General features: G+C 47.3%; 1 protein-coding gene across 1 annotated transcript; it reads right to left on the bottom strand.

Moving 5' to 3' along the window:
• Positions 1 to 3971: 3971 nt before the first annotated feature.
• Positions 3972 to 10392, bottom strand: LOC309568377 (leucine-rich repeat-containing protein 47-like; the record flags this gene model as incomplete). Its single annotated transcript, XM_082274041.1, has 2 exons — positions 3972 to 4342; positions 10279 to 10392. The coding sequence occupies 2 exons, from the start codon at positions 10390 to 10392 to the stop codon at positions 4115 to 4117; spliced, it is 342 nt and encodes a 113-aa protein (XP_082130167.1). The 3' UTR covers positions 3972 to 4114.
• Positions 10393 to 14942: the final 4550 nt, after the last annotated feature.

Here is a 14942-nt window from a genome sequence, read left to right on the forward strand (position 1 = left end):
TATTAAAGTCACCTCCAAAAACCACTTGCCGGGATGTAAAAAGAAATGGCTTGATCCTTGTAAAAAGGCATTTCCTGTCCCACTTTGTGTGCGGCCCATAGATATTAATTAGGCGCAGGTCCTGCCCTCCCACAAGAACGTCTAAGACCATACATCTCCCAATCTCCACCTCAATAACCCGCCGGACAGTTACCATGCCGGTTTTAAACAACACCGCCACCCCGCTGTAAGGCTCGGCCGCAAGAGACCAGTAAGATGGACCATACCTCCACTCTCTCTTGGCCATATGAATATCTGCCAAGGAGGTGAGCCTAGTCTCCTGCAAAAATAAAATTTCAGCATCTAATTGGCTGAACAAAAAGAAGGCCATAGAACGAGCTCTTACCGACTTAATACTGGCGACATTTATTGTCACCACTTTTAACGGAGGGGGAACCGCCATTTGGGTTATTGGGTGGATTGCTTCTTAGCTCCCCTCTGCTGCTCATCACCAGAAGCCTCTCTTTTTCTTGAGGCCTCCTCCAACTCCATTTCTGAGTCTGAATTTTGTTCAGAGGAAGCTCCAGATGAGGAAATATCCCAAGCGGAAGCCCTAGAACGGTTGGGGACAGACACTGGGGCTTCCTGTCCCTGTTCCGTCCTCACCGCCTGTCTCTTCCGCCTCACAACCCTCCTTCTCTCCTCCAGGTACTGCAGGTCAGACTCCGAGATGTTTTCATCTCTTGTTTTTTTCTTCAAAGTCTTCGCAGAAGACTTCTTTACAGAAGAAGCAGCAGCACCCTTTTTGGCACATGCCACCGCTCCAGGTGGGGGGGACCTTCCCTTAAGTCAGACCTAGGAGACTCATGGGGCAAGACTGACTCGGGGGGCACAGACTTAGAAGGTTCTGACACAAGAGGAGCGGGTACATTAGGCTGGGGGGACACAGAGACAGCCACAGAAGGAATACCTACAGACACAGGAGGGTTGGCCACAGAAACTGGGGAGGGATCCTGAACAGGACCTGGGGGGTCAGTCACCGCAGAGGAGGATGGTACACCAGGGGCCTCATCCTCCATCCTGTCCAGCCTCAACAGCTCATCTACTACCTCCTTCTCCATATTGTGCCAGGCCTCCGGACATCGGCTGTAGGGGTGGCCAAGGCGCAAGCACAGGTTGCACCTTATCGCCTGGGTGCAGTCCCTGGCCACATGACCCTGTCCCCGACATACCGAACATATTAAGGCTGAACAGGAGGAGCTAAAATGCCCCTTTTCTCCACAGCGGTGACACAGCTTTGGCTGACCAGGATAAAAAACAGTCATCCTATCCCTCCCTATGAAAGCCGAGGAGGGCAGGTGACGGACAACATTCCCATCCCTGGCCAACCTGACCGTTACTGACCAACCCCCAGTCCAGATGCCACGTTCATCAAGGATTTTATTTGGCGTTGTCAAAACCTCACCATAGTTCCTTAACCAGACCTCCAAGTCCCGAGCAGGAACACTCTCGTTAGTGAGGATGATGGTTATTTTTTTAACCGTTGATCTTTGTGAAACAGCAACTGGTGCCAGATCTTCCCATTCGGGTCTTGACCTGCACCGAGCCTCATATCGTTCCCAGAACAGGTCAAGACCCTCTGGCCTGGTGAAGCTGATTGTGTACTCCCGGCTCCCAGCTACATGTATTAGGGCATAAAGGTCATTCGCCCCAAAGCCCATCTCCAAAATCATATCCACCACCACACGCCGTGCTGGAGAGACTGCACCACCTTCCCATTTAAGAATGACTACATTACGCCTTGGACCCCCAGCAGAAGCCAGAGACCCAAGACCGGAACCAGGGGTGCTCAAAGTGGCAGTCTGTGGTGTAAATCTCTGCCTGGAAGCAGGGTTCCTCATTGGCTGCAGCCCTGGCTTAATAATGTTACCAGGTGCAGAGCGTACCACCTGAGCAAAAGAGGGCTTATCAGGGCCAAGACCCCACACTGATGTGACTTTAGCCGGTACATTACTATCCTTATTATTAATTGCTTGTACTGAGCCAGCAGGATTATCCATTGCACACATATTGGCAGCACTATTCAGAACACCTGAAATAGAAGAATCGTTAGAAGAATCGTTACAATCACCATTCATTATCACAGTGTCTGCTGTAGTACCACAGGTGGCCTGATGCTGCAGTGTAGAGTCCTGAACAACAGCTGTGACTGGACAAACAGCCTTGGGCTCAGCAAAAGGGGGGTTAATGGGTTGTTCAGGCTCTTGTAGTTCCTTTGCTGCAATGTCATTTTTTAAACGCAGTTTTTCCTGCAAGGAAACATCAGCAGCTGAAATATTGCTGGATACAAAATTACCAGCCTGGGTGTCATTGGGCAAAACATCAGTATTAGCCAAGGTGTTAAATGGCACAAAAATAGTTTTATCAGTCACTTGTGACTTGCTAGGTTTTACCTTATCAGGCACATTATCAGGTATGTTCTCCTCACCAAACACCAGCTGATCCGCCCGTACTGGAGACTCCACTGCCTGGATCACTTTAAGCATGCCTCCTGAGCCCTGAGAAGGCAACGGGCTGCTCACCTCACCTTGGGGGGGCAGGGGGTCAGAACTTGGGGTCCCCTCCTCCACCTCCATCTTTGCCATCCTTGCAAATCTGCGGTCATTGCAGAACTTTTCTTTAAAGGGCCCCTCTTTACCTTCCATCATGGCCACAATGGTTTCCTGGTGTTGAACCCGGACCTTTGCCAACTGGATTTCCGAATCCATAGATCCACGGCTGCGGCTGTGCAAACCTTCACGTTGCTTTCGCAGGCGTTTCAACTCTGCTCTCAGTTTGTAGAGCTGGTCTCTCTCCCTATTCAGGACCTTGATCCCGGCCACCACTCGCTCCCGAATGGACTCGGTATCCTCATCCTCACCAGGGGCAGAGAGATCTCCAGCCATGGCTTGTCCAGGAGCAGGGGTGTCATCCATCAGCCCAGGGGATGGTTCAGAGCTTCCAGCAGGAGAGGCCCTGCTGGCCTGCATGGCCTCCCCAGATAGGGGCCAGCAGGGCTGGGAGAGATTTTACCGAACTCCCCTCTCACAGAAATCACCTGGAGCAGACACACAGCCAGAGAACCTTCCTGCAGCCACACCCGAAGCTGAATGATGTGAAACGACTCCTCCTACTGACAGCAATGATGGGGCACTATTCCTCCCACTGACACCAATGATGGGGCACTATTCCTCCCACCGACACCAATGATGGGGCACTATTTCTCTCCCCCCCCCCCCACTGACACCAATGATGGGGCACTATTCCTCCCACTGACACCAATGATGGGGCACTATTCCTCCCACTGACACCACTGATGGGGCACTATTCCTCCCACTGACACCAATGATGGGGCACTATTCCTCTCCCCCCCCCCCACTGACACCAATGATGGGACACTATTCCTCCCACTGACACCAATGATGGGGCACCTCCCACTGACACCAATGATGGGGCACCATTCCCCCCCACTGACACCAATGATGGGGCACTATTCCTCCCACTGACACCAATGATGGGGCACTTTTCCTCCCACTGACACCAATGATGGGGGCACTATTCCTCCCACTGACACCAATGATGGGGCACTATTCCTCCCACTGACACCAATGAAGGGGAATTATTCCTCATCCTACCGCCATACATGTGGAAGCCCCTTCCACTTCTGAAAAGCAATTCACAGTTGTGGAATACTTTTCAGAGGCGGTGAGGGGATGTGTCACCTCCTGACTTTGTTTTAACCTTAAAAAAAGCTGCACCGCCACAAATTACTAACACACCATTTCTGAACTGCCATTTTATTTTGGCTGATATCACATTAACAGACAATGGCAGCGATATTTCAGATATCTGCACACGAGGAAACAAAACAGCCAACATATAAAAAAATGACAATAAAAAATAAATTAGGATTCCTTGTGTTAGTGTATCTCTACAAGTGCTAAAACGCTGGAAATGAAGGATGAATTCAGAGTTTCCTGTACAGGCGCAAAGCGTTCATTTCACTCACAGCAATCACTCCGTGTCCAATCGTCATTCTTCATTGACAACCGAAGGACGTGATTGGTTACTGGAGGAAAGGAGAAGACATTTCATACTAGCGGACAATCACAAAGGAGGAAGCGCTGAGGTTCAGGTCGGTCTTGGATGGGTACAGGACCTTCAGGTTGCCGTCCACATCATTAACGCGCATTTGTTCCAGCACCAGCTGGGGGCGCTCTGGGGGTTCCAGGTTCTGAGACGCCAAGACCCCCGGATGTTCTGTATCGGAATCTACTTCCTCCTCTTTGTTCTCCATCGTGAATTTATTGAGTTCTGACATTTTCTGTGTATAGGAAAGAAACAAAAAACACAAAATAATCATTAATAATAATAATAATAATAATAATAATAATAATATTAGAATAAAATACATTGTAACACTAAAGAAAAATAACTTTCACTACAAGAAATAATCTTTATAAAAGTCCAGACACATCCTCTATATACAAAGCGGACATAACCATTTGCTGACCCGGCTTTTTCTGGCATTTATGGTTTACAATTTTAAATCCGTATTTTTTGCTAGAAAATTACTTTGAACCCCAAAACAATGTACATTTTTTTTATAGCAGAGACCCGAAGGAATAAAATGGCGATTGTTGCAATTTTGCATTTGCGCAGCGGTTTTGCAAATGCCATTTTTTTGTAAAAAAAAATAAATAAAGTTACCCCAAATTTTTCGTGCAATATAAAAGATGTTACAGCATCGCCGAGTAAATAGATACCAAACATGTCACGCTTTAAAATTGCGCTCATTCATGGAATGGAAACAAACTACCGTACCTAAGAATCTCCATAGGCGACGATTTAAACGTCTTTACAGGTGACCAGTTTAGCGTTACAGAGGAGGTCTGGTGCTAGAATTTTTGCTCTCACTCCAACGTTTGTGGCGATACCTCACATGTGGTACAGTTTATATATGCGTTCGCTTCTGCACGCGAGCATAGAGTTATGGGAGCGCTTTAATTTTTTTTTTTTTTTCTTTTTTTATTATTCATTTGACTTTTTATTTTTACACTGTCCCTTTATTTTTAATCACTTGACAATTCCTATTACAAGGAATGTAAACTTCCCTTGTAATAGAAAGAAGGATGATGGGTCCTCTTTTTGAAGAGATCTGGGGTCAAAGAGACCCCAAATCTCTTCTTTACCTTTAAAAGCAAAAAAAAAAAAAAATTAGATTTTTGTACTTACCATAAAATCCTTTTCTCTGAAATTCGACAGACGCAGCCCCATATCTTCTTAGACCATTGGGTTATGCTCCTCCCATCAGGAATAGGAAACAGCTTTACCACGCCTATGGGGGCTGTCCCTGCAGGCATAACCCCACACACGCTGCTACAGCATTTAGTTTTGTTGCAAGCAGTGTTTAGAAGACAAAAAAACCCCATTCACTCAGAAGTAGAGGGGCGGGTGCTGCGTCTGTCGATTAACTTCAGAGGAAAGGATTTTACAGTAAATACTCCAGACACACAGCCCCCGCAGGGACAGGAAAGGACACACAGACCAGGGGGGATCTCTTGGGAGGCACAAATCCCATTATCCCCAGGGGAAGGCCCATAACCCCCAAAGGTCAGCAGGGGCAAGGGGGGCACAGTTACTCACCATACCATGGACTGGGTGGGCTCCGCTCCGGGCAGACTGCCTTCCACCCCGAAGTGGTTGCTGCCAGCCGAGGGGTACGCTATGACTTGGCGTTCCAGGTCATTGTGTCCCAGCGAGGCATCCGCTCGCAGGCTCGTCCCCCTCAGGACAAGGGAGCACCGTCGTGGCTAGGCCTAGGTAAGAACTATAACCTGCTTACGCTCGTAGGCAAGACTGCGGGGGGAGTACAATAAGGATCTAGATTATCCAGTGCAAAGCCCCAGCCGGCATCGTTGCTTGCAGATCACCAGGAATTTCTTCCCTGTATACTAGCTAGCAAGTGAGTAAAGAAAAATAAAAAGAAAACATTTTCTAAAAGAAATAAAAAAAGGAGACCGGAGTCCCAGCAGGAAACCTAGGTCCTACTCCTCTAGGCAGAAAAACTGATGTGCTTGGTTGTGCAGTGGGGGTTTATGCCTGGAGGGACAGCCCCCTGGGCGTGTATTTTCAAATTTTCCTGCCTAGACTACTCCTGATGGGAGGAGCATAAACCCACTCAGCTCTTGGAGATGAGGCTGCGTCTGTCGATGGACGATAGAGAAATCCAGTTTTCTCTATCGTTCATTGACAGATGCAGCTCCATATCTTAGACCATTGGGATGTCCCAAAGCAGTATTAATATAAGGGGTGGGAAGAAAAACGCAAAAGAAGAAATTAACTCCCCAAAGGCTAAACATAGCCAACCAGGTAATGTGGAGCTCAACCAGGAACAACTGGCGCTCACCTAGTAAAAACAACCTCAAAGAGAACAAAAAAGATTCTCTTTATACAGCAGCCTGGAAGACCTTGCGGCCAAAGGAAGCATCTGAAGATGCCAACACATCAACTTTGTAGAATTTTGTGAACGTATGCACAGACGACCAAGTCGCAGCCATGCAAACTTGCATCACCGATGCCTTATGGCGAAAAGCCCAAAAGGCACTCAGCGCTCCAGTAGAATGTGCTGTCACTGGGAAAGGAGGAACCTGAGCCTTCAGTGAATAAGCCTGAACCACCGTCTGCCTGATCCATCTGGAAATGGTCACCGCAGACTAAGCCAATCCCTTACTAGGACCCTCAGTAAAGAAAAAAAGAGCATCTGACTTTCAGAAAGACTCAGTAACCGCCAGGTAAACCCTGATCACTCGAACCACATCCAAAGAATGCAAGGCAATTTCCTTAGGATGCTTGGGACGGAGTGAAGGCAGCACAATGTCTGAAAATCAGAAAGCACTTTAGGGAGAAAAGATTGATTTGTTCGGAGTACCACTTTATCTCTGTGGACCACCAGATAAGGCAAACAGCAGGACAACGCTGCAAATTCAGACACTGCAAGCGGAAGTGATAGCCACCAAAAAGGCAACCTTCTGAGACAACGAAAGCAGAAAAAGCTCCCTAATGTTCGAAAGCAGAGAGGCTTTTGAAGAATAGATAATACCAGATTTAGATCCCACGGAGGTAGCGGGGACCGCCTCTGAGGAGCCAAATAGCGCATTCCCTGAATGAAGGTACAAATCAAGGCATGCATAGATAACGGGTGTTGAAAATATATCGCTAAAGCCGACACTTAGCCTTTGATAGTGCCCAAAGCCAACCGCTGTTCAACCCCTTCTTGCAGAAAGGCCAAAACCCTAGCAACCGAAAACAAGCGAGGGTGCACCTTCAGCGATTCGCACCATGAAATGTATGATTTCCACTTACGATGATCTATCTTTCTGGAAGTCGACTTCCTAGCCTTCAAGAGCGTATGAATCACAGAGTCAGCAAGACCTCCATCTCTCAACACCTGGCTTCCAACAGCCATGCCATTAAAGCCAGCGACTGTAAAGCAGGAGGGGAGATCGGACCCTGAGATAGCAGATCTTCCCTGAGAGGACGTCTCCAAGGAGCATCGGCGACCAACCTTACTAGGTCTGTGTACCAAGACCAGCAGGGCCAGTCTGGAGCCACCAGAATGACTGGAATCCCTTCCACCTCTATTCTGTGTAGAAGCCTCGGCAGAGGTTTCAGCGGAGGAAATGCATAGATCAGCCAATACCGACCCCAAGGAGCCACCAGTGTGTCTGTGGCGTGGGCCAGAGGATCTCGAGATCTGCACCTTCTTGAGACAAGAAGCAAACAGATCGACCTTGGGTGTCCCCCACCTGACACACAGGAGATGAAACACCTCCGGGTGTAGGGACCACTCCCCTTGATCCAACATCTGATGACTCAGGTAATCCGCTTGCCAATTCTACACACCTGGGATGTGCACAGCAGAGAGGGCTGGGACAAACTGTTCTGCCCAGTCCAAAAGTTCGGCCACCTCCTTGGCCGTTAAGACACTCTTGGTGTCCCCCTGGTGATTAATGTAAGCCACAGCTGTGGCATTGTCCGATTGAATCCGAACCGGACAAGCTTGGAGACGAGGCGTCCAGTGGCTCAGACAAAGCTGTATTGGTCTGAGCTCCAAAACATTTATCGGTAGTTTGGACTCTTCTATTGTCCAAGTTCCCTGGGCACAGAACCTCCCCAGAACCGTGCCCCAGCCCGACAGGCTGGCGTCCATGGTTACCACTGTCCAAAACATCGGGAGAAAGGACTTGCCCTGGCATAGTGCTGGAGAGTAAAGCCACCATAACAGTGCAGCTCTGGTGTTGCAGCTCAACTGAATCAAATTGTCTAAAGACTTTGGATCCTTGTTCCATATGACCAGAATCTCTCGTTGCAAAGGTCTGGTGTGGAACTGAGCAAACGGAACCGCCTCGAAGGTTGATACCATCAGACCCAATTGGCTGATGAGATTGTGTGTTCCTACTAATCAGGAACACGGATCTCTCTCTTACTGCAGTCAGTCCACTCCCCCCACAGTTAGAAAGCACTCCCTTTGAATGAGGGGTGAAATCTTCGCCTCTTTTCAGATACAACACTTTTTATTGAGTTTCTACTTTTCATCCATCACCCCGCACCGTCCGCTGAGTTTACTGAACTCGCTAGGAACGGCAGATGTCGCTCTTTGCTAAACCCCCCCCCCCAAAGGAGGAAATTTTCCGCTTGGTCGGAACGTCACTCGCCATATCAAAAGAGATGAAATTCCACCCGTCACAGATTGTGAGAGATTTCCACCGAAAAGGAAACGGTTTCTATAAATATTCCTCCGCTGTTATCACAGGGAGAGGATTGCCATCGAGTGCCGGGGCGGCAAACTAAAGCGACTCTCAGGTGGATATCAGGCGGATCACTTTCACTGCTCCAGTTCACAACGACAATCCGCGTCATCACATCATCCAATAGTCACCCCGACCTACAAATAATTCTAATGGTCCCCATATACGTTACATTGTGTCCAGTCAGTCCGGCCTTTCCACTTCCACTTTATACTGGATATAAAGCCGACCATTCACTACACCATCGCCTTCACATCTACCACCAGCTCAGCAATGTAAAGTGCAATGTGATAGAAATTGGATTTAGAAGTTTGCACTCATTACACAATTTTTATAAACTTAACCACTTCTGGACCGGAAAGATTTACCCCTTAATGACCAGGCCATATTTTGTGATTCGGCACTGCGTTACTTTAACGGACAATTACGCGGTCATGCGACGCTGTACCCAAATAAAACCGATGTCCTTTTTTTCCCACAAACAGATTTCTTTTGGTGGTATTTGATCACCTGTGCGATTTTTATATTTTTTGCTCTATAAACAAAAAAAGAGCGACAATTCTGAAAAAAATATTTTTTTTTTTTCCCACATTCTGCTATACGACATGCTCAAAAAAAAAAAAAAATAATTTGTTTTCTGCTACATATTTTTGAAAAAAAAAAAAAAAGAACAAACAAAAAAATCACAATAAGCGTATTTTGATTGGTTTGCGCAAAAGTTATCGCATCTACAAACTACGGGAAAGATTTATGTCGTTTTTATTGTTTATTTTTTACTAGTAATGGCGGCAATCTGCAATTTTTAGCGGGACTGCGACCTTGCGGCGGACAGATCGGACCCCTAACTGACATTTTTGACACTTTTGGAGGGACCAGTGACATTACTACAGTAATCAGTGCTATACATATGCACTGTCACTGTACTAATGACACTGGCAGGGAAGAGGTTAACAGTGGGTGATCAAGGGGTTAAATGTGAGCTTAGGGGCATGATTCTAACTGTGGGGGAGGGGCTTGCGAAATGATCATAGAGACATGTGATCCTATATAGAAGGAGCTCTGTGATCATTCCAGAGAGAAGGACGGTCAGCTGTGTTTACATCCGACCGTCCTCTCTCAGCGGGGAGCGATCGCAGGTGTCAGACGGCAATCGGAGCCCCCTGTATCAGAGTCCCCGCTGACGAGTGGGGGCGGGAGTGCAGCTCGCCCCCTAGCTGCCTGCGATGGACGTAGGTGTAGGTCAATTTGCGTAGCAGAGCCACATTGCCACAGTAAAAAGGCGGCGGCCGGTCGGGAACCGGTTAACAAACTTTTGCTGCCACGGATGTATTTTATTCATTGGCAGCGGAGAATTCTGCAACAGCTGGAGGGCCGCCAGTTTGAGACCCCTGATCTAGCGAGATCCAAATGGCCCCAACCATCCAAGCAGAACAATGGAGATGTCACTTACCTCAATCAGAGCGTCCATGACATCCTTACAGGTCTGCAGGCTGCTGCCACTGGTCACCTCCAACAAGAGGGCCTGGGTGGATTTGGTGATCTGTGGAAGAAGAACGATAGTCATTGTAATCCAAGTGTCTTCCAAATGAGGTCAGTGTTCCTTTAAAACCCAACTCCAACCAATAGCTTTTCCGTTTAGGATAGAGTGGGGGAGGGTAGAAGCTATATCAGGGGTCTCCAAACTATTGCCCTCCAGTTGTTCAGGAACTACAACTCCCATCAAGCCTAGTCATGTCTGTGAATGTCAGAATTTTACAATGCCTCATGGGATGTGTAGTTCTACAACAGATGGAGGGCCGTAGTTTGAGGATCCCTGACCTATATGTTCTTTATTCTTATAGTGCCATTATTTTTATTATACATTATATGGCCAAAAGTATGTGAACCAACACCCCCCCCCTGCCCCCACTACAATGATGGTGTTCAGGTGTCTCCAATGAAGGGTCCTGGTAATACTCCATCAAACATTGTAGGCCAATTGATTTCAACCACTGGGCTGTGGTCCACCGCCAGGCTGGAGCCTCCTCTCTCCTAGGCTTTCAGGCAGCTGAAGATCCCTTAATCTCATGCAGGGTCCCCCAGCTTGCAAAGTGTCCCCCAATCTGCCATAATGACCCTCAAGTCTTCCTCAATGCCCCTCGCCCTTTCAGAGTTCCCCCAGTCCCATAAAAAACCCAGCCCCATCCAGAGACTTACAACTTTATTGTTTGGGCATGGAAGGTTCTGGAATCATTTACTGGGCACTGGTCTCAAAAAAAGTGGAGAACTTCTTGTTTAGAGAATTGTGTTAGCAGTTTGGTGAAGACCCTTTTCTATTCCAGCATTACCCCCCCCCCCCCCATATACAAAGCCAGCTCCATAAAGACATTGTGTTCCTCCACACCAAACTGGTCTCACCAATGTCCTACACAGAGCCCCGACTGGTCACACCAATGTCCTACACAGAGCCCCGACTGGTCACACCAATGTCCTACACAGAGCCCCGACTGGTCACACCAATGTCCTACACAGAGCTCTGACTGGTCACACCAATGTCCTACACAGAGCTCTGACTGGTCACACCAATGTCCTACACAGAGCCCTGACTGGTCACACCAATGTCCTACACAGAGCCCTGACTGGTCTCACCAATGTCCTACACAGAGCCCTGACTGGTCTCACCAATGTCCTACACAGAGCCCTGACCTCAACCCTACTGAACACCTGATCTCTAAACAAGAGCAAATTCCTATAGACACTACACAGTCATATAGAAAGTCTTCCTAAAAGAATGGAGGAACTCAAGAGACCTCGAGTGTGGAGGATGGTAAACCACAAAGGGGGGAAACCCCATAAACACACGGTGTGACCAGTTTGGTGTGGAGGAACTCCAGTGGCCTGCACAGAGCCCTGACCTCAACCCAACTGAACACCTTTGGGATATATTGGAACTCCGACTGCGAGCCAGGTCTTTTTTTTTTTTGGCGCCCAACGTGGGGCTCATCATGCGAGTCACCCAACATCAGTACCTGACCTCACAGATGGGCACAAATTCCCAAAGACACCCTCCAAAATCTTGCAGAAAATCTTCCCAGAAGAGTGGAGGAACTCAAAGGGCCCAAATATCAACCCTCAACTCCAACACCTTTGGGATGAATTGGAATACCGATAGTGAGCCAGGTCTTCTCACACATCAGTCATGTTTAGGAGGTTCATGATTAACCACTTAAGCCCCGGAAGATTTTACCCCCTTCCTGACCAGGGCCTATTTTGCGATTCGGCACTGCGTGACTTTAACGGACAATTGCGCGGTCGTGCGACTCTGTACCCAAATGAAATTGATGTCCTTTTTTTCCCACAGAGCTTTCTTTTGGTGGTATTTGATCACCTGTGCGATTTTTTTGATCATGCGCTATAAACAAAAAAAGAGCGACAATTTTGCAAAAATAACAATATTTTTCACATTTTTTTATATGAAATTCCCCCCAAAAAAAAGTAAAAATCTAAATTTTTTAACATTTTTGGCCAATTTGTTTTCTGGTACATATATTTGGTAAAATCGCAATAAGCGTATTTTTATTGGTTTGCGCAAAAGTTATTGCGTTTACTAAGGGAAAGATTTATGTCATTTTTGGTGTTTTTTTTTTTTTTATCGAGTAATGGCGGCGATCTGCGATGTTTTTGCGGGACTGCGACATTGTGGCGGACAGATCGGACCCTCGACTGACATTTTTGACACTTTTGGGGTTACCAGTGACATTACTACAGTAATCAGTGCTATAAATATGCACTGTTACTGTAAAAATTACACTGGCAGGGAAGGGGTTAACTTTATTGTTGATGCAGGGGTTAAGTGTGTCCCTAGGGGCGTGCTTCTAACTGTAAAGGGGTGTGGCTTGTGATGTAACCACAGAGACATACGATCCTAAATAGCTGGATGGTATGATCTCTGCAGTTACATCAGGGAGAATGACAGACGGCTTTGTTTACATCAGCCGCCTGCCTTTCTCCCCCTGTAACGGAGAATCGCGAGTGACTGGCGGACATAGGAGCCGCCGGTCACTCACGCTGGAATGTCCGAGAACGAGCGGGGGCAGGAGCGCGCGCGCGCCACCTATTGGCTCGCGGGCGAGTGACGTATATATACGTCACTTTGGCCAGGAGGGGCTGACCGCCGCCGTATATAGTCGTGCGGCGGTCGGCAAGGGGTCAAAGAACTCAACCAATAATGACAATTGCAGCTGTACAGTATTTTTAGTATGACTGCCCACCGCATGAATAATGGGAAACCAGATGATCGTGCATTGTTGTCATATGGGAGTAGGACCTGAGTATGGTCAAACAAGGCAGGTTATAGGACCTTTTCAGCGGTCCGTTATGGGCGGAAGTGCTCGCTGCAATGAAGTGGCCAAATTTACATACGAGGGCGGTCCTTTTTGATCCTCATCAAAACCGTCAGCAGACACTCCTATATAATCGGATGCCGTGCCGTAAGGTTCACGCCCTTTGATAAAGTCGGAAATGACGAAACGCGTCAGGGCATGAACCTTACGGCGACCGGAAGTGCACGGGGGACACGAGCGGCAGCTTTGGAGATCCGAGACACCAGCGTGGAGAGGGTGAGCAGGATCGACACAGCATACCACGGTACCCGTAGCACTGATACTGAAGGCTTATTGTTTTATTGCGTTTGTGAGTACATGTGTATTGGGTTTTCTTTGAATAAATATCCGATGGGTGAAACAATATCACACTAGTGCGGTTCCTTCTTTCTTCTTATGTTTACCATCTGAGCTAATGCCGGGAGAAGAAGGGAGATAAGGGATCCCCCGTGATTGGAATCCAGTAATAGCAGCAGTAATCGTTCCTGAGTGGGATTTGTGTTACCACAACCTGTTTGCCTGTTTGCCTGTCCTATACAAATAGGAGGGCCACAGCATCTGGTGAGTTGCCAGTCCCCCCATTATCACATCGGTGGAGGTGTAGAGCAGTGGTAATCCCAACACTTGATGGTGTTTTCACTTGGTGGATTGGACTATTACTGAGGAATTAACCCTTTGGTTTTGAATTTTTGCATTTAATTTTTTGCATTGAAGCTTTTTTGCACTAAATTTTGCATTCATGGACGTATAAGGACTGTATCAAGATTTGGCTGGTTTATATGCTACGTCATTTCTCCTCAATTATACCTGCGCTACTTGTACTTTTGTATATGTTCCTAGGGACGTTATATTTTAGTATACTTTTAAATACCAGTTTTTAGTCGACAGACCAATCCAAGCCTGAGGGCTGGACGCTAAGGGTATGTTTATCTGTATACAAATATTACTAGGAGATAAAAATAATAAACATATGATTGCCTATTTATGTACATCTGGACAAAGTATTTTACATTATACTAAAACATTTTGCTTTTTCTAGATATACTTGGTGTTTTATCTGGAACTCTGGGTGACCCCTGAGGAAGGGCTTCTTGGCCCGAAACGCGTAGGGTCGGTTCCGGTTCCATGATCACCTTGTACACCTATGCGCCCCTTTGGTTCGGTATTTGGTCTGTCAATGCATGCATTTTTAATGCCCTGTACATGTTATTGATTTACGTTTTTTCTTTGTGTGTTTAATTTTTTGTAATTAATAAAGTTATTTTTATACAAAACACAGTGTTCAGTGGCATTCACAGTCCCATATCTATAGGGGAATCTTTTTTGTATATACAAATAATAGGGATGATGGCCACTGACACTGGGCACTGAGTGAGACGATACTACTTGTCTCTGTCCAAGTATACCACGTCCACAGTCACCCCTCTGTCCAAGTATACCACGTCCACAGTCACCCCTCTGTCCAAGTATACCACGTCCACAGTCACCCCTCTGTCCAAGTATACCATGTCCACAGTCACCCCTCTGTCCAAGTATACCACGTCCACAGTCACCCCTCTGTCCAAGTATACCACGTCCACAGTCACCCCTCTGTCCAAGTATACCATGTCCACAGTCACCCCTCTGTCCAAGTATACCACGTCTACAGTCACCCCTCTGTCCAAGTATACCACGTCCACAGTCACCCCTCTGTCCAAGTATACCACGTCCACAGTCACCCCTCTGTCCAAGTATACCATGTCCACAGTCACCC

This window comes from Pelophylax lessonae, assembly GCF_965119305.1.
Source record: "Pelophylax lessonae genome assembly, chromosome: 12".
NCBI lineage: Eukaryota > Metazoa > Chordata > Amphibia > Anura > Ranidae > Pelophylax > Pelophylax lessonae.